Raw genomic sequence first — 23,509 nt, 5'->3', positions numbered from 1 at the left:
GTTGAATTTGTAAAATTTGAACCATAGCCTGTGATGAATATGTTAAATCTCATCCCTATATTGATAGATAATGGCATATATGTCATGACATAAATTTAACAAATATGCATGCTAGCTAAGTAGCACTAAGTATCTACAGTCAAAGAAAGATCCATGTTAATATATTGATAATTAAGGAACAGTATAGTTGTTGAAACAACTTAACACATAATATGCCATTCAAAATATGGGCAGTAACATGACCCTGAGTCAGATAACCAAAATATAGGGATCTCAACCAAAAGCCCTATACCTAAAACCAATAGTAGTAAGTAGCAAAACATAGAAGTTTTTTTTGAAGCAAAACATGTGTCCTAAAAGCTTGTAGCCAAGATACAAAACAACAACGAAAGGTACTCCAAGTTCACATCTTTTTTGGTTTCTACAGCGGGACAGAACGACCCCTTACCATTCCCTAATAGCACGTGGAGAAAACCACTAAAACGACATAGTTTTAGGTCTCCAAAGGGGGACAAATCGACTCCTGTCCATTTTCTAATGGCCACGTGGAACTTAACAGACTATTAACCTCCAACTCAGCAACGTTAACTGACACGTAGGCAAGTTCTGTCTGTTTTGGTCAGGGGAGATGACGGAAGGACCGGGATGTCTCACAAAAGTATGGGACAGGGACTGATACGTCCCTTTTTTTTGGACAAGGGCCGTGATGTCCATCGAGAAAAAGGACAGGGACCGGGTTGGGTGTTCACTCTAAAATAAAATTTTAGTATATGATATTATTTTATGTGCAGAATTTCTTAGAAAAATAATTCCAATCAAGTTTTCAATTTAACTGTGCATACTACTCATTTTATTATTATTTGTTTTTGAAGAGAATGGCAAGGATATGTAATGAAGATGTATGCCTTGCGGATAGTGCAAGTGCGCACACTATTCTCAAAAGTGATATATATTTTACCCATCTTGTGCCAAAAGAAGAATGTGTTAATACTATAATTGGCTCAGGCAATGTGATTGAAGGCTCCAGAAGAGCTATAATTTTTTTTCCCAGAGGAACAAAATTCATAATAAATAATGCACTGTTGTCTACCAAGTCTCGAAGAAACTTGTTGAGTTTTAAAGTTATTCGCCGAAATGGATATCATATTGAGACTATGAATGAGGAAAATCATGAGTATTTATGTATCACAACTCATGATTCAAATAAGAAAGTTATATTAGAAAAATTATCCTCACTTTTATCTGGGTTATATTATACCAAGATTAGTGCAATTGAATCACATGCCACTGTAAACCAGAAGTTTACTAGCCCAAATGAATTCATAACTTAGCACGACCGATTGGGTCATCCAGGAACAACCATGATGAGGAGAATTATTGAAAACTCCCATGGACATTCACTAAAGAACCAGAAGATTCTTAAATCTAGTGAATTTTGTTGTGCTGCATGTTCTCAGGAAAAGTTAATTTTAAGACCATCACCAGTAAAGATTGGATTTGAGTCCCCTGAATTTCTAGAAAGGATTCAAGGTGATATATGTGGACCTATTCATCCACCATGTGGATCTTTTAGATATTTTATGGTCCTAATAGACGCATTTTCGAGATAGTCACATGTGTGCTTATTATCTTCTCGCAACCTGGCGTTTGCGAGATTACTGGCTCAAATTATTCGATTAAAAGTACAATTTCTAGAAATTTCAATCAAAGCAATTCGTCTTGATAATGCTGGTGAATTTACTTCCCAAGCTTTTGATGCATATTGTATGGCTAATAGAATAAGTGTTGAACATCCAGTAGTTTATGTTCACACACAAAATGGGTTAGCAAAATCACTTATTAAACGCCTCCAATTAATTGCTAGACCCTTGCTTATGAGAACAAATCTCCCAACCTCGGTTTGGGGGCATGCTATTTTACATGCAGCAGCACTTATTCGTTTGAGGCCAACGAGTTACCATCAGTTCTCTCCTATGCAACTAGCATTTGGCCAGCAGCCAAATGTTTCCCATTTAAGAATATTCGGGTGTGCGATATATGTTCCCATTGCACCACCTAATCGCACCAAAATGGGACCCCAAAGAAAATCGGGGATATATGTTGGATATGATTCTCCCTCTATAGTAAGGTATCTTGAGATACAAACGGGAGATGTATTTAAAGCCCGGTTTGCGGATTGTCATTTTGATGAATCAAAATTTCTAACATTAGAGGGAGAGAATAAGCTTCCTGAAAAGGAACTTAATTGGAATGCATCATCGTTGATGCATTTAGATCCTCGATCAGGGCAATGTGAACTAGAAGTTCAAAAGATTATACATTTGCAAAGAATAGCAAATGAATTGCCTAATGCATTTTCCAATACAAAGAGAATAACCAAATCTTATATACCAGTGGAAAATGCCCCAATTCGAATTGATGTCCCAGTAGGACAAATAGCCACTGAAGCAAATACACGCCAGAAGTGTAGCAGGCCTGTCGGTTCCAAAGATAAAAATTCTCGAAAGAGAAAAGAGGTAAATAATATTCCTGTTAAAAAAGACATAGTAGAGACACCTGCAGTTGTCCAAAATTCTGATATAGTTTTAATGCCAGAAGACGTTCAGGTACCTAAAAATTGTGAAAATGACGAGATCTCGATAAATTATGTCTTTACAGAAAAGAAATGGGACCGAAATAAGATAATTGTCAATGAAATATTTGCATATAATGTGGCATTGAATATCATGCATGAAAGTAAGGATCTTGAGCCAAGATCAGTCGAAGAATGTCGACAAAGGAATGATTGGCCAAAATGGAAAGAAGCCATGAAGGCTGAGTTAGACTCACTTGCAAAACGTGAAGTCTTTGGACCTATAGTCCGTACACCAGAAGATGTAAAACCTGTTGAATACTGGTGGGTATTTGTGAGAAAACAAAATGAGAAAAATGAAGTTGTGCGCTATAAAGCCCAACTTGTGGCACAAGGTTTTTCACAAAGGCCCGGTATAGATTATGAAGAAACGTATTCCCCTGTAGTGGATGCGATAACATTGCGTTATTTGGTCAGTTTATCTGCATATTGTAAACTGCATATGCATTTAATGGATGTGGTAACAGCCTATTTGTACGGCTCATTAGATCGTGATATCTATATGAAAGTCCCTGAAGGGTTAAAGATGTCTAAACCATCCGATGAATATTCGCAAGGGTTATACTCAATCAAATTGTAAAGATCTCTATATGGTCTGAAGCAATCTGGACGAATGTGGTATAATCGTCTTACTGAGTATCTGGCCAAAAATGGATTCAAGAATGATGATATCTGTCTATGCGTTTTCATAAAGAAATCTGCATCTAGGTTCATTATAATTGCTGTGTACGTTGATGATTTAAATATCATTGGAACTCCTGAAGAGATTCCAACAATTATAAAAACTCTAAAAGAAGAGTTTGAGATGAAAGATCTTTGAAGAACTAAATTTTGTCTCGGCCTGCAGATCGAGCATATAAAAAATAGGATCTTTATTCATCAAACAACATATACAGAGAAAATCTTGAAGAGATTTTATATGGATAAGTCACATCCATTAAGTACTCCAATGATCGTAAGATCTTTGGATGTGAAAAAGGATCAATTTCGTCCTAAAGAAGAAAATGAAGATATCCTTGGTCTTGAAGTACCATATCTTAGTGCCATTGGAGTACTAATGTTCTTGCTAATAATACGCGACCTGACATATCATTCGCGGTGAATTTACTAGCAAGGTATATTTCCTCTCCAACCAGAAGACATTGGAGTGGAATCAAGCAAATCTTTCAATATCTTCATGGAACGGTTGATATGGGATTATTTTATCCCTATGGATCTAAGTCACAATTAGTTGGCTATACAGATGCTGGATACTTGTCTGGTCCACATAAAGGGAGATCTCAAACAGGATACCTATTCACATATGGTGGTACAGCCATATCATGGAGGTCCACGAAATAGACGATTGCTGCAACATTCTCTAATCATGCCGAAATACTAGCGATACATGAAGCTAGTCGCGAGTGTTTTTGGCTGAGGAGTTTGATTCAATATATTCTGTCATCACGTGGACTGATTGATCATAAGATAGCTCCAACTGTCTTGTTTGAAGATAATACAGCATGCATTGCTCAACTTAAGGGTGGATACATCAAAGGTGATAGAACAAAGCATATTTCTCCCAAATTCTTCTTCACTCATGATCTTCAAAATCAAGGGACAATTGATGTCCAACAGATCCGTTCAAGTGGCAATCTGGCAGATTTATTCACAAAGTCACTCCCAAAATCCTCCTTTGAAAGATTGGTACATGAGATTGGGATGCGCCAGTTTCGAGACATTAAATGATATTGACAAGAGGAGGAGACTGTACTTTTTTTTTCCTTGATCAGGTTTTTTTCCATTGAGTTTTTCTTGACAAGGTTTTTAATGAGGCAGTCCCCATCACTAGAGGATTTTGTACTCTTTTTCCTTCACTAAAATTTTTTTCCCATTGGATTTTTCTTTAGTAAGATTTTAACGAGGCAATAATTCTAAATGGGCATCCAAGAGGAAGTGTTGTGATAAGATTGGATGCCCATTAATATGGGCGGTTGATATTTATTTCCAACACTGAATGAACTTGGAAATCAAACTTCATATGCTTATATATAGAGGCAATCTTAGGAATGTTATACACACAGTAATAAAACATTCCATTCTCTCTCTTATATAATATCCTTCTCTTTATATACTGCCAATAAATTTTTTGTCTCTTTGGTCTCTTTGTAATTTTAAATTATAATATTTATAATATTAGTAAATAAATAAACTATTTATATTATAGTGATATAAGAGCATATTTATATTTTTCTATTTTATATTATTTTACAATACTACTACCTATATTTTAATTATTTTCTTAGAAAAGTGATAATGCTACTTTTTCTTATAAGATTTTTTTCAAATTACTCTTTATCTATTTATCATAGTGAAAAGAGAAATATTTATTATGAGGATACTTTCAATATAACATATAATAGAGAAGCGTGTTCTTAATAATTTTGTGTTATTACCTTAGGAAAATAAGAATTGATCGAGCGAGGACACTTGCATAGTGACATAGTGTGGTGTCCAGTTTATGGTTTTCTAGCCACTAATGGTTAATCATTTTTTTATTGAGTGAATACTCCATTCGGTCCCTAACAATTATTTTGAAAAGATAACAAGGCTCCCAAAAAAAATATTCAATTCGGTTCTTAATATTTTTGTTAGGACTGATTAGTTCCTATACAAAAAAAAAACAACCAGAATTTTTTTTGTACATAGGCCTCATTATCCTTTCAAGATAATTATCAGGAATCGGATTGAATTTTTTTTTATTAAAGACCTCATTGTATTTCGAAATAATTGTCAGGACTATTTTGAGTTTTATTCTTTTTTATTATATATTTTAGTACTCTTATATTACCAATAACCAAGGTGTTGTTATTGAACACAGCTAAAAACAAGGTGTTCTTTTGTCACCTAGAAAAAGCAAGTGTTTCTTTTACTAGGCCCATATATATATATATCCTTTTATGAAAACAAAAGTGATTTTGAACAAAAAGTAGTGATAAGGATCAATTTCAGAAACAAAAATTTTATTTAATATGACGTGGGTGTGACGAGATACTGCAAAGGAGAACAATAGTAGTGGCTATAGCCTTAATGGACCAAAGTTAACAGTGAATTATTTATATTTTAAGTTTGAGTATTTTCAAATTTAATTATGGAATTTATTTTCATGTATCAACACACTATTTAATGTAAAATAATGCTATATATTTAAGTTTTTTTATTAATTAAATTTAATTAAATTGATCTATTATAATAAAAATTAGTTATAGTTAATATTATTTAAAGTTTTATTATTTAACTTGATTAGACTTAATAGACTTAATTCGGTGAAGCTTTTTGAACAGGTGTTTATGCTTTTTAAAAGCACAAGTTCTTCATTTTTTGATTGGTAAATCAAAAAGATCACGTACTTTGTACTTGCAGTTTTTAAAAGATCGGAATATTTTTTAAAATATCTAAGGTAGAACTTTTTAAAATTGACTTGTGTTTTTTAAAATTTAAAAGTTTAATATAACCTCATATATTAACTAATTTTCAAATTTAACGGTTAAATTTATGTCTTTTATAGTATTTTTAAATTTTAAAAACTATTTTACTAAATATAATTATTGTTGTTTATGTTTATTAAAAATAATTTTAATTTGATTTACCAAAACCTTTTTTTAAAAGTAATCTTTTAAAATCTAACTTTATAAACTATTTTTAAAAATTAAAAATTTTGCCAAACTAAATTTTAGATGTGTAATATTTCTTTTTAATGTATTGTTATATTATAAAAATAGATAAATTTTAAATTTATTATTTAAAAAATTATTTAAATGTATGATGAATAATTTTGTAAGAATTTTTATACTATTAATTATATCAAAATCAAACTCTTTAATTGTGATTGCTCATAAATTTAATTTATCTAATCAGTCAATTGTATGCTTAAAAAAAATACTAAATAGTGAAAACCATATGTAAATATATATTGAAGATCATTTTGTTTAGATATCAAAGTTTTTATAAAAAATTGTGACGTTTGTAACACTATCTTTTTATGTGCAGTCTATATCTATAATTTATTTTCTTTTCTCCAAACAATATATAAATATAAAGTTAGTCTCTTTTCTCAAAACACTATATAAATATAGAGTAATTCACCTCTATAAACAAAACAATTTTAAAATTATCTGAATTTTCTAAAAACAAAAACATCACTTAGATATTTCATTCAATAATTTTATGTGAATCGAATTCATTGAATTTGAATATGATTAAATGGATTTAAGTGTGTCGCATAAAAAATTTATCTTTTAAAGTATCAAAAATGTCGCAATTAGCATCATGCTTATAACAGTTGGGTTAAATTGAACTCTAATCATAAACTAAATCTCGCTGAATATAAAATTAATAACTTAAAAAATCTAATATAGTCTACAACTTTTTTAGGTATCATTTCAAGTTCTCAAAATCTAACCAACTAACATATTATTACTTCTACACAGCGATTATATTTGTTACGGCCTGGCCCAAATATCGCGAGGGCCGACCCGACCCGAACGGTCGGGTGCGAGGCACTCATCCCCCGATCCGGACACGCGTCCTTGACAGCTCTCTACTACAGCTATCTTGGAAGCTTCGAGGAAGGTGGATCTGCCCTTGTGGGACCCACTTCTGACACAATATATAAGGGGAAGGTCATACCCCTCCCCCAAGGTACGTCACTAGCACATTTACACCTTTTCACCTTGACTGACTTGGGCGTTGGAGTGTCTTTGCAGGTGACACCCCCCTCTCCACCCGAAGAGCTCGTGATATCGGATACTCCACAAACCACACGCCAGGCCCTAAGAGCGACCGAACCTCACAATCAGCATCCACGATCCATCCCTGAACCGTCCGGTCTCCTGAAGAGCCGAACATTGGCGCCGTCTGTGGGGACTGAAAATGGATGCTATGCCAGGTGCGGCGGCCTCCGTGGCTTCCTCTCGGGGACGCACGAGGTCCCCCCCATGACAGTCTGAACCGTCCTCACGGTCCAGAGAACGATGCCCCTTTGGGGGAACTGGCAGCGGCAGCGCTAGGATAATGTAAGAACTGTGCCATAGGGTGCAGAACCTGGAGCGCCAGCTGGCCGACTAGGAACATCGTCAGTAAACCTCCGACCCAACCTACTCCCCATCTCCCGAGAGCCACGGAAGAACTTCTCAGAGAAGTCTCTTCCGGCGCACACCCACTCCAAGATCTGAATCTGAAAGTAGCCGGGAAGACGAAGAACGCCCGAGGAGACGGCATGACCCCTTGATATACGCCCGAACTAGATGGGCACGAGCCACTGAACGAGACCGGGAAAACGGTGGAGAAAGGGCGAGGAGAACTCGACAGCCCAGGACACGGGCCGCAGGGCAAGATCGAGAAAATGACAGAGAAAGGGCGAGGAGAACTCAATAACCTGTGATCATGGGCGTGACCCCTTTCTATCACTCTATCCTTGAGGTCCGGCTACCAAAGCATTTTGATAAGCCGACGGACATGGGGTACGATGGAACCCAAGACCCCCAGGAACATCTTACGGCCTTCGAGGCCAGAATGAACTTGGAGGGAGTAGGCGACGAAGTAAGGTGTCATGCGTTCTCGGTCACTCTGGTAGGGCCTGCAATACGGTGATTCAACAGCCTCCCGCAGGGCTCTGTTGCCAGGTTTTTGGATATTAGCCGCACTTTCCTGGCCCAATTTACTACCAGGATTGCAAAGGCAAAGCACTCGATCAACCTATTGAGAGTGACTCAGAGATCCGGCGAGCCGACCAGAAAATACCTAAATCGATTCAACGACGAGTGCTTGGAGATCGACGGGCTAACTGACTCGGTAGCCAGCCTATGTTTGACAAATGGACTTCTGAACGAGAACTTCAGAAAGCATCTCACCACGAAGCCGGTGTGGACGGTGCAGGAAATTCAAAGCATGGCCAGGGAGTTTATCAACGATGAAGAAGTCAGTCAAGTCGTGGCTGCTAATAAGAGACAGCCCTCCTACAATCAACCTCGGCAGCACGGGGGTGGAGAAAGGCAGAAGGAGCACGCCAGAGACGGCGGTCCGGGAAAGACATCCAGGCCGTTCCCTCGGATCGAAAAGTTCACCAATTACACCCCTTAACCGTCCCCATCGTAGAAGTTTATCAGCAGATAGCCGAGAAGGGAATTTTGTCGAAGCCCCAACCTCTGAAGGACCGAATTGGGGGGAACAAGAGCCTCTACTGTGATTATCATAAGGGCTATGGCCATAAGACGTAGGATTGCTTCGACCTCAAGGACGCGTTGGAACAAGCGATCTGAGATGGGAAACTGGCTGAGTTCTCCCACCTCATCGAGGAACCGAGGAGACGAGATCACGACCGTGAAGGAGAGGATAAGACCCGCTCAGTGAAGCGATGTCATGAGCCAGACGACAACAAACATGGCCTTACCGTAGTGAACGTGGTAACAGCAAGAAATGTGGCCCCAAGGTCTAAGTCGGCACACAAGAAGGACGCCAAGGTCCTAGCGGTTTCCTCATCTTCCGCGCAAAACTCCAAAAGGTTTCCACCTATCTCGTTCGGCTCGGAAGACCAATGGTTTGATGGGATCGCAGAAAGCCCTGCCATGGTCATAACGGCCAGAGTGGGAACCGGCCTCATCAAGCGGATCCTCGTAGACACCGGAGCCGACTCGAATATCATGTTCCGCAATGTGTTCGATGCCTTGGGTCTACGGGATGCCGACTTAAAGACTCACCAGCACGGTGTTGTAGAACTAGGTGACCACTTCATCAAGCCAGACAGGATAATCTCCCTGCCAATGTCCATAGGACTAGGACAGGAGCGAAGATCGATAATGGCTGAGTTCGTAGTTCTGCGAGACTCCACGGCCTACAACGTCATCCTAGGAAGGAAGACCATCAACGATCTCGGCGCACTGATCAGTACAAAGATGTTGGTAATGAAGTTCATCACTGACGGCGGATCCGTGGGATCCATAAAAGGAGACCTGGAAACGGCAGTCGCTTGCGACAATGCCAGTCTCCCATTAAGGAAGAAGTCCAAGGAAGCATCGAGAGTATTCCTTGCCGACCTGGACGCTAGAGTCGAGGACAAACCCAGACCTGAACCAGAGGGGAACTTAGAAAAATTCAGAGTTGGCGACACAGAGGAGAAGTTCACCTTCATAAACAGAAACCTCCCACACGACCTGAAGGAACCCCTAATGAAAATGATCAGGACTAACGGCGACCTGTTTGCTTGGACGCCAGCTGACATGCCGGGGATAGACCCCCAACTCATGTCACACCACTTGGCCGTCAAGCCGGAAGCCAAACCAGTGGCTCAGAGGAGAAGGAAGATGTCACAAGAAAGAGAGAAGGGGTAGCCAGGCAGACGGCCAGCCTCCTCGAAGCGGGATTTATCCGGGAGCTCGACTACTCGACTTGGCTGTCGAATGTAGTTCTAGTAAGAAAGCACAATGAAAAATGGAGGATATGTGTGGATTACTCTGATCTCAACAAAGCTTGCCCCAAGGACTGCTACCCCTTACCCAATATTGATGTGCTCGTCGACGTGGCGGCGGGATACCGGTATCTGAGCTTTATGGATGCTTATTTTGGCTACAATCAGATACTGATGGACCGGCCAGACGAGGAGAAGACAGCGTTCATAACGCCTGGAGGAACATACTGTTATATGGTAATGCCGTTCGGGCTGAAGAATGCAGGGGCCACCAACCAGAGGCTGATGAATAAGATATTCAGCGACCTCATAGGTAAAACGGTGGAAGTATACGTCGATGATGTCTTAGTAAAGACCACCCGACCTGATGACCTCGTAGTGGACCTGGAAAACGTATTCGCCTCCCTTCAACAACATGGCATGAGGCTCAACCCACTTAAGTGTGCCTTCGCCATGGAAGCAGAAAAGTTCTTGGGATTCATGATAACCCAAAGAGGGGTAGAGGCCAATCCGGAAAAATGTGAAGCAGTACTCCAGATGAAGAGCCCAGGGTGTGTCAAAGATGTCCAAAGGTTGACGGGGAGGCTCACCGCACTATCACGGTTCCTCGGAGCGTCGGCTGCTCGGTCGCTACCATTCTTCAACCTTATGAAAAAGGGGATAGCGTTTGAATGGACCCCGGCGTGTGAAGAAGCATTCAAGCATTTCAAAGAGATCCTCGCAACACCACCCGTTCTCGGGAAACCCAAGGCCGGAGAACCGCTCTACCTGTATTTAGCCATAACGGATGAAGCGATGGCGGCGGTTTTGGTACGGGAAGAAGAGAAGGTTCAGCAACCAATTTACTTCATGAGCAAAGCACTGCAAGGGACAGAATTGAGATACAGCAAACTAGAGAAGTTGGCACTTGCACTCCTAACCTCTTCCCGTAGATTACGACAATACTTCCAAGGTCACCAAGTGGTCGTGAGAACAGACCAGGGAATCCGCCAGATACTCTAGAAACCCGACCTAGCAGGAAGAATGATGACTTAGGCCATTGAGCTGTCCCAGTACGACTTGCAATATGAGCCCAGGCATGCGATTAAGGCGCAGACAATGGCCGATTTCTTAGTAGAAGTAACAGGGGACCCGGCCGAGAGAACGAGCATACGGTGGAGGCTCCATGTAGACGGGGCCTCCAACCAGACGTTCGGAGGTGCCGGGATCATCCTGGAGAGTTTCGTTGGAGTCGTATATGAACAGTCGATCAAGTTCGAGTTCCCAGTATCAAACAATCAAGCAGAGTACGAGGCCCTTCTGGGCGGTTTAATCTTAGCACGGGAAGTCGGAGCCACCAGGCTAGAAGTGTGCAGTGACTCGCAGGTCATCACTTCTCAGGTCAATGGGACCTACCAAGCCAGAGACTCCCTGTTGCAGAAGTATCTAGAGAAGGTCAAAGAATTGAGCAAACAATTCGAGGAGGTCACGATCCAACACGTTCCGAGAAAAAGGAACACACGGGCGGACCTCCTGTCCAAGCTAGCGAGCACCAAACCAGGGGCTGGCAACCGGTCTCTGATTCAGGGCTTGGTAAAGGAACCAGCAGTCACCCTCCACTTGACAAAGATAAATCCCTCCTGGATGGACTCGATAACCGACTTTCTAGAAAGCGGCAAGCTCCCTGACGACGAGAAGGTGGCCAAAACATTGAAAAGGGAGGCGGCCAAATACGCGACCATACAGGGGCAGTTGTTTAGAAAGGGACTCAGCCAACCTCTGTTGAAGTGCCTCCACCCCGACCAAACGGACTATGTGCTCAGAGAGGTCCACGAGGGGTGCTGCGGTCATCACATCGGAGGCAAGGCCCTGGCAAGAAAACTCGTTAGAGCCGGTTATTACTAGCCATCAATGATGAGGGACTCCGAAGAATTCGTAAGGAAATGCGTCAAGTGCCAGGAGAACGCCAGTTTCCATAAGGCGCCGGCTTCCGAGCTAAACCTGTTGACATCTTCCCGACCTTTCTTACAATGGGGAGTCGATCTCTTGGGACCCTTCCCGGTTAGTCCGGGACAAGTCAAATATCTCATAGTCGCCATCGACTATTAGACCAAGTGGATAGAGGCTAAGCTGCTAGCCAGCATATCGTCGTCCAATTGTCGAAAGTTTATGTGGAGACAGGTGATAACCCGATTCGGCATCCCGGAAGTCGTTATCTCTGATAACGGGACGCAGTTCACTGACAAGAAGTTCGTGGAGTTCCTCGCCGGTTTGGGTGTAAAGAAAAAGTTCTCATCCGTAGAACATCCTCAGATGAACGGCCAAATCGAGGCCGCAAACAAGGTCATCTTGCTGGGCCTCAAAAAAAGGCTCGATAACAAAAAGGGCGCATGGGATGACGAACTCGCATCAGTTCTTTGGTCTTACCGAACGACCGAGCAGTCGTCCACAGGAGAAACCCCTTTTCGCTTAACGTATGGAGTGGATGCTATGATACCCGTGGAGAACGGCGAGCCGAGCCCACGACTACTTCTGAAAGGAGTGGAGGAAGCTGTAGAAAAGGACCTAGTGGATGAGGCTAGAGAGATGACCCATTTGTCAGAGATAGAGCTAAAGCAAAGAATGGCCCTGCGTTAAAATACCAAAGTGCTCAGAAGAGAATTTGAACAAAACAACCTGGTCCTACGCCGCAACGACATCGGGCTGCCAACTAGAGGGGAAGGGAAGCTAGCGGCAAACTGAGAAGGCCCATACAGGGTCAAAGAAGTGATCGGCAAGGGCGCCTACAAATTGGAGAAGCTCGATGGCAGGGAAATCCTGAGAACCTGGAACGCAGGTAACTTAAGAAGATTTTACTCTTAATTCAAACACGCCGAGTAGGCGATTAAACGAGCTCAAATAATTTACTTTTGATAAGTACTTATTATTGAGATATACTAGTTTAACTGTCGATTAATGTTCACTTGTTAAATTCACTTTCCCCCTCTTATGCGTCCTGCGACAATGATGTTTCCACGAACACGGTACCCCGAGACTGATCACCCCGGGAACCAACTAAACAAACACGATAACAAATGGCTATAGCAATAGTAAAGCCACGACCTGGCTTCGTCAAATTACCACGCGACGGTAAACAAATGCAAGCGATAAGCCAATACCAACAAAACGGTAACAAAAATAAAACGAGAATGCGCTGCCGAGGAGGCGGAAAAAAGACAATAATTATAAGCTGGCCAAGCGGCTACCAAAATAGTTTAGACCACAATCTACAAAGTTCATCGAACCACGTGAAAAAGTTCTACAACAATTATTAACAAGGTGCAAGAGATCATTTCTTTGGCATATCGACAATCCTTCCATCTTTGATTGTTTTAAAAACGCCGATTGCCGATGTGTCGAAGTTAGGAGCCACGATTTTCACTTGAGCCTTAAGGGCCTCCTCAGTCATCAAGATCGCGCCTTTCCCCTGCTTCACGATCTCTTAGTGCTTCCTTTTAAACTCTTCAGCCTGGGCCTGAGCAGTCTTAGCCGACGAGACGACCTCATCACGTTCTTTCTCTAAAGCAACCACCCAGCCCTGCGCAGCATTGAGCTGACTCTCCAAAGTCATCTCGCGCTCGGTTAGCCAGAAAACGGTGGCAACAGAGATTTTCAGCTTTTCCTCGTCGGATGCAGCCTTCTCCTCAGCAGCTTTGAGTTTCTCCTCCGCCTGGGACAACTGCTCCCGAAGTGTTTCAACTTCAACCTTAAACCCATTATTGGCCTTAACAGCGGATTCCAGCTTCCTCCGCAATGACTGCATTCCCGATAGTTCAAACTCGTCCTTCCTTGCTATAGCAGCGCCACGAAGAAGAGAACAGTACATCCACCTAGCCTGCCCAGGGAGGTCGGAGCCGTCGAAATAGCCCTCCGTGCCGGGAAGCAACTGGGAATCTATAAAGTTCCCGGCATCGAAGTTCCTTTCTATCACGGTAAGGACTCCCTCTAGGCTGGAAGACGACCTTTTCCTCTTCGGGTTACTCACGATTTTCACGTCATCCTCCTCGAACTGTGGACTAGAGCTCGAGTCCCCGCCAGCACCGACGGCCTCTTCTCGGAGGGGAGAGATGCGAGCGCCACCAGAACCTTCGACCTGCGCCTTGGCAGCGTTTGGGGGAGGCATGGCTTGGTTCTCGTTATGTTTGGGCGAAGCCTCCTGGTTCTCGTCAGCCCGCTCCTCATCGCTGTCGCTGGCAAGGAAAGTGTTGAATAGGTTCTCAAGGCCAGTCATCTCGGTAGACATCCCCACTACAACAAAAGTAACGAAATCGGTTAGTCGTTAGATCAGCATGACAAAATCAAGGCAACAAGTAATGTAAGTACAAGATAAAGCTACTCACAAATATAATTTCTAGCGGCCTCCCGGTCACCCATAAGGAGATGGGGATTCACATAGTTTTTCTCAAGAACGGCCAACAACACGTCGGCAATCTTTTTGTCCACGTCGGACATCCTTTTATACGTCACCTTAATAAAGGTGTTGGACCCCGTCCCAAAACTCCAATACATCGGGATGAGGTGTTGCCCTTTCAACGACAACCAGAAGGGATAACGACCTTTGACTGGACGCACCTTGAAATACTTGTCCTTAAACCCATGATAAGAGTCCTCGAACAAGCCAAAAATCCTCCGACCCTGGGCAGATCGAAGGACATGAATTCCTTCCTTGCTTTCCCCTCTTTGGAAGGATTCGTAAGGTAAAACAGAAAGAGAAAAAGGTCGACGGACACCGGAAGCTCCAAATACTCACACACCATCTCGAAACAGCGGATGGAAGCCCAACTGTTCGGATGCAACTGCGACGGCGCCACGGAAATCCGACCAAGTAGCGCCATTTGAAAGGAAGAGAAAGGGAGGCGGACCCCCAATTGGGTGAACATCGCCTTGTAGAACCAAATTCAATCGGGAACTCGGGGGGGGGGAATGGAGGTTGAGTTCGTATAACCGTTCGTGGGGGGCGGGAACGAAGACATCGTAGTTAGCCTCCTCGTCAGTCCCACCGCATAAGTATTCAGCTTGATGGAACTCTGTGAGCTCCGCCTCACCCATCTTATTTGGGGAGTCCTTCACATCGAAGGTCACCCAAGCATACCGGTCGTAACCCACGTTTGAGGTGGAGGCTCGCGAGACGATACGAGGCATACCTACAATGGGGGCACCACTCGGTTAGTCTACGAGGTCGGGAGTTCGAAAAAGGCCTAGAAACTACATTTAGCCTACTCAATAATTGAAATCAAGCATGGTTGAGGCAAATTCTAAGTAAAAGCCTAAAAAACCAATGCCCTGGAATGGTAACCCCCCTAGTGCACATACCTAACACTAATGCTATCCAGCATGCAAATCTGAGCAAAAGAACAGTATCCCTATAGGAGCGTTGATAATAAGGAAAATTGAACATAAAACAGAGAGCGAAGGATTAATGCTTACCTGGATTAGTTGTGATGGCTGAAAGGAAAGCAAGAAAGGGTTGATGCAGAAGGATGCAGGGATAGCAGCAGGAAATCCAAGAGAGAAAAAGATGGGAGTAGAAAGCAAGGAAATGAAATGAAAACGAAAACTGTTTATGGAGTTAAGAAATGGACGTAGGAAGCGCGAAAGGTGAAGGGTAAAGGAGTCTTTACTCGCGGGGTTTGAAACAACCCATTATGAGCATTAAATGCTCGACGCAAAGAATGAGGCGACGAAAGGTTATCCCTAGCAACGAACAGACACGCGCGCAGGAGGCACGTTCTCTCCACGAGCGGCCGACCTGGCGACGACACGCGACAGGACATAACGCGCCACCAATGGCGCCCACGACCATTGCTGTCGCGCTGGGGGCACTGTTACGGCCTGACCCAAATATCGCGCGGGCCGACCCGACCCACGGACCACCCGACCCGAACGGTTGGGTGCGGCACTCATCCCCCGACCCGGACACGCGTCCTTGATAGCTCTCTACTACAGCTGTCTTGGGAAGCTTCGAGGAAGGTGGGTCTGCCCTTGTGAGACCCACTTCTGAGACAATATATAAGGGGAGGGTCCTACCCCTCCCCCAAGGTACGTCACTAGCACATTTACACCTTTTCACCTGTACACTTAACTGACTTGGGCGTCGGAGTGTCTTTGTAAGTGACACCCCCCTCTCCACCCGAAGAGCTCGTGATATCGGATACTCCACAAACAACGCGCCAGGCCCTAAGAGCGACCGAAGCTCACAATCAGCATCCACGATCCGTCCCCGAACCGTCCGGTCTCCCGAAGAGCCGAACAATATTGTAAAAATTAATTTTCTAATTCCTAATTAACGACCTTAAACAACTACTACAAAAAGCATGTTAACATTACTAGCATGACTAAATTATGCATGGATGACACTAGCAATATACACGACTTCATCTAACCGATACAGATGATTCAGATCGTCCTCTATGTGTACAGATTTGAATTACCTGCGGATTTTTCTCCAAGATTTGGAGGGGGTGGTGAGGTGGGAATGTTGGTTTCTAAATCGAATGAATTGAATTCGAATTGTATATATAGGCACACATAGATAAATCGACCCTATTTGATTCGATTTACTAAAGACAATGAATGCTAGTAAATCGAAACTATTACATTCGATTTACTATTGGCTCTAAATCGATACCGTTTGATTCGATTTACTATGGGTAAAATTTAAATATATATCAGTTCATTGTAAATCAAATTCGACCAATTCAATTCACTATGAAGGAGGTTAAATCGAGTCTTTTTCATTTGATTTAGTAATAGATGTGATTATCAAGTAATTCGAATTTTATAGATTAGATTTACTACTAAAACCCCTAATTCGAATTTATTGAATTCGATTTACATAGAAATGTAAATGGAGACGACTACATAACATTTTTAGATTTAGGGAATTAAGGTAATTTTAAAATTGTTTTGATTTATAGAAGTGATTTACCCATAAATATACATAAATTTAATTCGAATCATGTTACATATTTAAAACAAAATTACTAACAAATTAGTTATTTATATAGAATATACATTAAAATATAAAATAAATATTAAAATCAATTAAACAAGACATATATATACATACAAATATAAAATAATTTATATGATTACTGATTTTTAGTGAGCACCTAATATTTTTATCCATATATATATATATATATATATATATATATATATATATATATGATTCTAGATGCTTCATTTGTCATTATTATCTGTCCGATGAGTTGTTTATGCACACACTCATCACTCACACCCTAAAAGTGCTTCAATTTAAGTGTGGCCTAACTTCATTTCTTCTTTCTATCCACTTTGTTGCCCTTTAAAACTTTGAATGTTGCTCACCAAATTTTAGTTAGGATCATACAACATGATGAGTATCCACTCACAAAAATTCTCAATCTCAAGAACTTTGTACAGTCTCTTATTGTTAATGTGCCTTCTTTCTATTATCCACACATCAGCACTACACAACACAAAAAACAAAGGCCACAGAAACAAAAGTGTTGCCAAATCAGTTCCAATTGTAGCAGCAACATCTCCAATTTCTCCACCTCTAGTGTTTGCAGATCAAAGGCTTCAATTAGTGTATCCTTTTTCTTAATTTATTCTTTTTTATTTAAAAGAAAAGTATACTTTTTATTCTTAAAGTTTGGTAAAAATTTTAAAAATATCCTTAAATTTTATTTTGTTTTAATTTTGTCCCAAAAGTTTTCGATTTGAATCAAATATACTTTCAACGGCTAAATTTTCAAAAAATTTAAGACTAATCTAACAATAATACATAAAAATTATGCTTGATTTACTTATACACGTTAAGTCTCTTACACACAACTTTTTTCTTCTTCTTCTTTTTTTTTTTTTAAACATCACAGTCTATTATGTCTATATCTATTACTAATTCATTAATTTGATTCAATATGAGTTCATTTATTATATAAGAATTCAATTGTAATCACTAATTGTTCCATTTATTAAAAATGAAATTAAAAGACATACTGGACTTAAAATTAAAGGTTTACATACTGATCATGGAAGAGAGTACTTAATGGCATTGTACATGGCTTCTCTTGCTCTTATACACACCAGTAAAATGGAAGGACAGAGAGAAAACATAAGCATGTCACTGAAATGGGACTCGCCAAGCTTTCCACTGCATCCTTACCATTATTACACTGGGATGATGCATTTTTAGCTGCAGCATATACTATAAACAGATTACCTTCCAAAGTTGTTAATCACATGTCACCTTATCAATTACTACATAAACAAAAACCAAATTACAATTTTTTAAAAACATTTGGGTGTGCTTGTTATCCTTGCCTTAAGCCGTATAATTCTACAAAGCTTGCATATAAATATTCTATAATGTTTCTTGGTTATGCTCCACATCATAAAGGGTATAATATATAAATGCTTAACTTCTAATGATAAAATTTTGATTTCAAGGCATGTTTTGTTTGATGAAACTAAATTTCCTTATCATGAATTATTCAAAGCAGATTCTCCATCTCCAACTTACAATCAATTTTCTCATACTGTTTTAACTTTTCCTAATTTTACTACTATATCATCTCATAATACAAGTCAAAATTCTACACCTACTGCTACCTCAACAAATGAGATAAGGGATCCTAACACTTAACCTACCTCATTTACACATAATTTGCCTTTTTCTATAATAGGAACAAAAAGGTGCAAGCTATGATAGGAACAAAACTTGATGGAGTAACATTGGTCAATGAGATTCATCAAAGCTCAAATGAAATTCCCATTATATCCGTAACATCAAGTTCAGAAATAAGACAAATTCCATTGCCAAGCTTCATACAAATAGTTTATGACATTACCTTGAACTTACAATGTATTGCAGTCATCATATGTGAATTCAATTGGAGAAAAGTGACAGCATTTTATGAACATGACAATGGATTCACCTCTTATGATTCAGATATATTAACAAAACTCTTATAATCTCTTAGCCATGTTAATTCTGATTGAAAACTATGTAGCTTTTCCTTCAATGGACCCCCCTTTAGATCCAAAAACAGCTATAGAACATGAATTTAAGAAGCTAAAGAGCAAGAGCTATAACAGGGTTTTCTTGATTCTACAATCGTCATTAGAGTTTGCAACTATTCTATTCGAGAAAGCGAATCAGATGGGATTGATGGAAAAAGGGTGAGTGTGGATCATCACAGATGACATTGCTAGCCATCTTGATTCAATGGATTATTCATCTGTTACCTTCAATATGCAAGGTGTTATTGGAATATCCTGAAGAAGAAACAGAAAATCCCTATCCAAGTCTCTCTGCTCTTAGAGCTTATGATGCCATTTGTATCATTGCACATGCTATAAGAAAATCACAATCACAAGGAAACTTTTCTATGGAAGAGTTCTCAAAGAATGTTGTAGCTACAAATCATGAGGGTCTAAGTGGTAAAATAAGCTTCAAAGATGGAAAATTGTTGGAACCATCAACGTTTAAGATTGTCAATGTTATTGGAAGAAGTTACAATGAGTTAGCATATTGGTCACCGGAATCCGGTTTCTCAGAGAACCTTGTCAACCAAATTAGTCCTTCTTCTACTTCTGATTTGGCCTCTGGTAGAGTTCTTGTGAATGTGAGTTATGATCAGAGGCTGAATCAAATACATATCACTGGTTTCTCAATACATATCTTTGAAGCAGTTATCAAGCATTTACCTTATCAGCTTCCTTATGATTTGGTGCCATTTTATGGATCCTACGATGACATAGTGGTACAAGTGAACAATAAGGTACAATCTTCACTAGTTCACTCCATAGTAATATAGGAAGAAAAATTTTATAGAATGACAAATTTTGTCTGATTTGTTTATCCAATTGTTGAGTTGTTTCTGGGTTCAAGACATATGGAATAACCCACCAATTTAATTATCAAGTTAGGCTGGATATATTGCATCCTTTGGTGCAACATTTTCATTTATAATGTTTTAAAAAGTATAATTGAAACATATTTAAAATATTAAAAATAAACTTAAAATAAATTAAATATGAATAATATTTTTAAAATTTTTAAAAAAATTTAGGAATAAAAATTATACTTTATCTTATAAAATTTTCATTCAAGTCCTGTTTTAAATGTCTCAAAATTAAATTTCTATCCAATTCAACAAGTTCCTTTTATTTTAAAAATTTTACAATCAAGTCCTTATATCATATACTTGTTGGTGAACACTATGGTAGCGTTTGTTTTGAGGTACTGAGACAGAGACTGAGAGACTGAGACTCAGTATCATGTTTGTTAGTTTAGAGACTGATACTAAAATTTCTGTCTCTGTCCCTAAAATTTCAATACCTCCAAAAAGTAGGGACACAGGGGACTAAAATTTTTAGAGATGGAGACTGAAACTTTAATAACATTTTATACGTAAAATATCCTCATTTCAATTAATTAATTCCAATTTTACCCTTTGTACAAATTAAATTAGAGTTTCATTCTTGTTTCAATTTCTGTTTCCCATTTTGCACCAAACATCTCTGTCTCTTAGTCTCTGTCTCTCAATGGATGGCCCCGCATGAGTACATGTAACTTCCTTAAATTTCTTTTAAAAAATAAGAGAAAAGGACAAATAGGTTCTGACCTTTTGTCCCACGGACATTTTCGTCCCTAACCATTGAAAAATACTTTTAAGACTCTGACCTTCACAAAATTTGGACGGATCAGTCCCTTCGTCCAAATGCCTCCGTCAGGGACTGATCCGTCCAAATTTTGTGAAGGTCAGGAATTTAAAAGTATTTTTCAATGGTCAGAAACAAAAATGTCCGCAAAATAAAAGGTTAGGAACCTATTTGTCCGTTACTCAAAAAATAATTAACCTAATTCATATCTTCTCACAAACATTTATAATACCAAAAAACACAATCTTTAGCATTATATTGTAACTCATATCCAAGCATGGTTTCCAAAATAGTGAAATACAACTAAAGGCCCTATTCATGATGATAATAAGCTAAGGTAGGAAAGTAGGAAACTAATGATTAATTAGGTCTTTAAATTCACTTAACATATCAAAGCTAATAAAGTAATTTAAACTTCAAAATCAGATAACAAAACCAAACAAGATGCTAAATAGTAGGTGGATATTATTTGGCCTGAAGTTGCACCCTTCTCTTATATTCAGCAGGATCCTGCATTTCAAAGCAACATTGTTAAACATTCTCTTTTTAAAAGTGGAATTTAATTTTAGGGAAAAATTTTAGGTTCATCGAGTTGAACCGAATGCATCATCGTACACTAAAGTAACCTAATGATAAACATTTGACCAGGCTCAAATCTATTCGATTAAATTACTTTAGTACACAATGCACTAAACTCAACTCGTCGCAACATAACATTGATGCAGAAGAAGAACCTTGACGAAAAGTTGGTTAGGTTTGAAATGTGCAGCATCAGCAGTATTAGATTGGTTGAGCAGATCCTGAATTCCCAAAAGGATTTGCGTCATTGTAATGGATGGTTTCCGACCCTTAAATTAAAAATGCATATTAAATGTTTAAGAATAAGGAAAAAGAAGCATAATCCAAACTAAGTCTATGTTATAACACTTAACATTAACATAATGTGCACATATTCTTGTAGACTTACATCACTAAGGTTGATAAGCACACTTCTCCACTAGAAAAGACATGAGGATGGCAAAACCCTTTTGGAAATTTGCATATCGGAGGTCTAATTGGGTAATTCTCACAAAATTGAAGAGTGATGGAATAGTCTCCTCCCTCCCAATCTGTCTGAATTTTGACAACAATATCAAAATTGGCAACACCAGCTAGTGTAATAAGGCTTTATTGTTATTGTTGTTGTTTTGTATTACAAGTATTTCTTGAGAGATAATTCCGTAACAAGATAGCTAAGTAACAATATTGCACAATTAGAAAACATTAATATTTCACCAAAAACAATAAGCATAAGAGATCATTTCAATACACAAAGGTAATCTCACAAGAATCGAATCAAACATCAAACATTAATAAAACATGAAACATGAACAAGATTAAGGCCAGTAACTAACACTTACTTCTTCCTTGCCAGGAATAAAGCATTTCCAGCACATCAAATTCACAGGCCCATCTGGTTTTGTTTTTGGCATTGCATGAATCCCCGTCAAAGGAAGAAATGATTAGAATCAGAAATAGTAGTAACATGAAATTATTCTACATTATGGATGATTCTTCCTCCACGATTTTCGCTCTTCCGCGAGTCGACCGTGGGCAGTTCCACCACCTGGCATTGAAATTATTCTACAAGACTACAAGATTGATTCTGGCTGGATTCAATTCCTACGCTCAAATTTGATCATCTTATTGATATATATAAATATGACACACACAAAAAATAAATAAATAAATAATAAAATCCTTTATAATTTACTTGACACCATTTTAATTCAAGTAATGCTAAATAGCACATTAATCCGAATGCAACTAAAAAAAATAACATTGGATACCAAATTAAAAAATAAAAAAAAAAGTCTTTTTATTTTCTAAAAAAACAGGGAGATCACCCCTTTTTACCACCTTTTTTAAGATTAAAAAACCAAACACTAATTACCAATTACCTCTTCTGTGAATATTGGAGTTACTACTCAGTCCCAACAAAATTATCCAAATCAAACTCAACTTGCAAGCTAAAATCATCAAGAAAAGGTCAACTAAGGGTTTTGAAACTTAGAAACACCATCTTTTGGAAAATAAAATAGTAAAATTTACCTTGTTTGGACTCTGATTTTTCTTTTCTCAAACAAAAATAAATACAAACTAAATCAAAAAGCGGCTAAAAAATTTTAATATGGAACAAAAAAGAGGTGAATTTTTGCTAAAAATTGAGCTTTTTCATGTATATACAGGTGGATGGATGTTGAAGATACAGCAGGCGCACAGGCAGGTTACTGACTTAGCATGCACGCAACGTGATGGACACGTGTCCCAATCTGGAGCAACACGCACCCTGCGTGTTGTCCACGTTGCGAACATTAAGCCAGCACACACCCTGCATGTCGACCATGTGTCAAATGCTGGTTGGATGGCATTGCAACACGTAATTTGTGAGGTGAGTCCTCTGCCTATAAAAATCGAAGCTCATTACCATTTTACTGCATTACGAGAGAGGTGTTTTTCTGCTCTGTTGGTGTGATGGAGGGCACCACAAATATAGTGGTTTACCACAATAGTGAGGTTATACGAAATACATATGAAGGGAGGTGAGATTTGTGTGAGTACATTTTTGTTTGTGAATCTGTGCATTATAACGTTCGCAGTATGGGCTCTGTCACAGCATAGAGAATGATATTTTAAAAAGGATAAGCAACATTCTCTACGGGAATCCGATTGTCATATTTAGTGGCCTGATACAGTTTGAGATTAAGTTTACAGGACAAAAAATT

The 23,509-nt window shown here is 39.4% G+C and overlaps 1 protein-coding gene and 1 long non-coding RNA gene across 2 annotated transcripts; one reads left to right on the top strand and one right to left on the bottom strand.

The window, feature by feature from the left end:
• The first annotated feature begins 11,174 nt into the window (after nt 1-11,174).
• On the top strand, nt 11,175-11,960 carry LOC140180321 (uncharacterized). Its single transcript, XM_072220798.1, has one exon. It carries the CDS (start codon nt 11,175-11,177, stop codon nt 11,958-11,960), a length of 786 nt encoding a protein of 261 aa, XP_072076899.1.
• Nucleotides 11,961-21,474: 9,514 nt separating this feature from the next.
• On the bottom strand, nt 21,475-22,881 carry LOC112698327 (uncharacterized). Its single transcript, XR_003151493.2, has 3 exons — nt 22,145-22,881; nt 21,712-21,857; nt 21,475-21,592 (listed from the first exon to the last, which is right to left on the bottom strand). It is a non-coding gene; the product is annotated as an uncharacterized lncRNA (long non-coding RNA).
• Nucleotides 22,882-23,509: the final 628 nt, after the last annotated feature.

This window comes from Arachis hypogaea, chromosome 16, assembly GCF_003086295.3.
Source record: "Arachis hypogaea cultivar Tifrunner chromosome 16, arahy.Tifrunner.gnm2.J5K5, whole genome shotgun sequence".
NCBI classification, from domain to species: Eukaryota; Viridiplantae; Streptophyta; class Magnoliopsida; order Fabales; family Fabaceae; genus Arachis; species Arachis hypogaea.
Note: the sequence above shows the minus strand (reverse complement) of the source record. Positions and strands in the feature narration are given on the sequence as shown.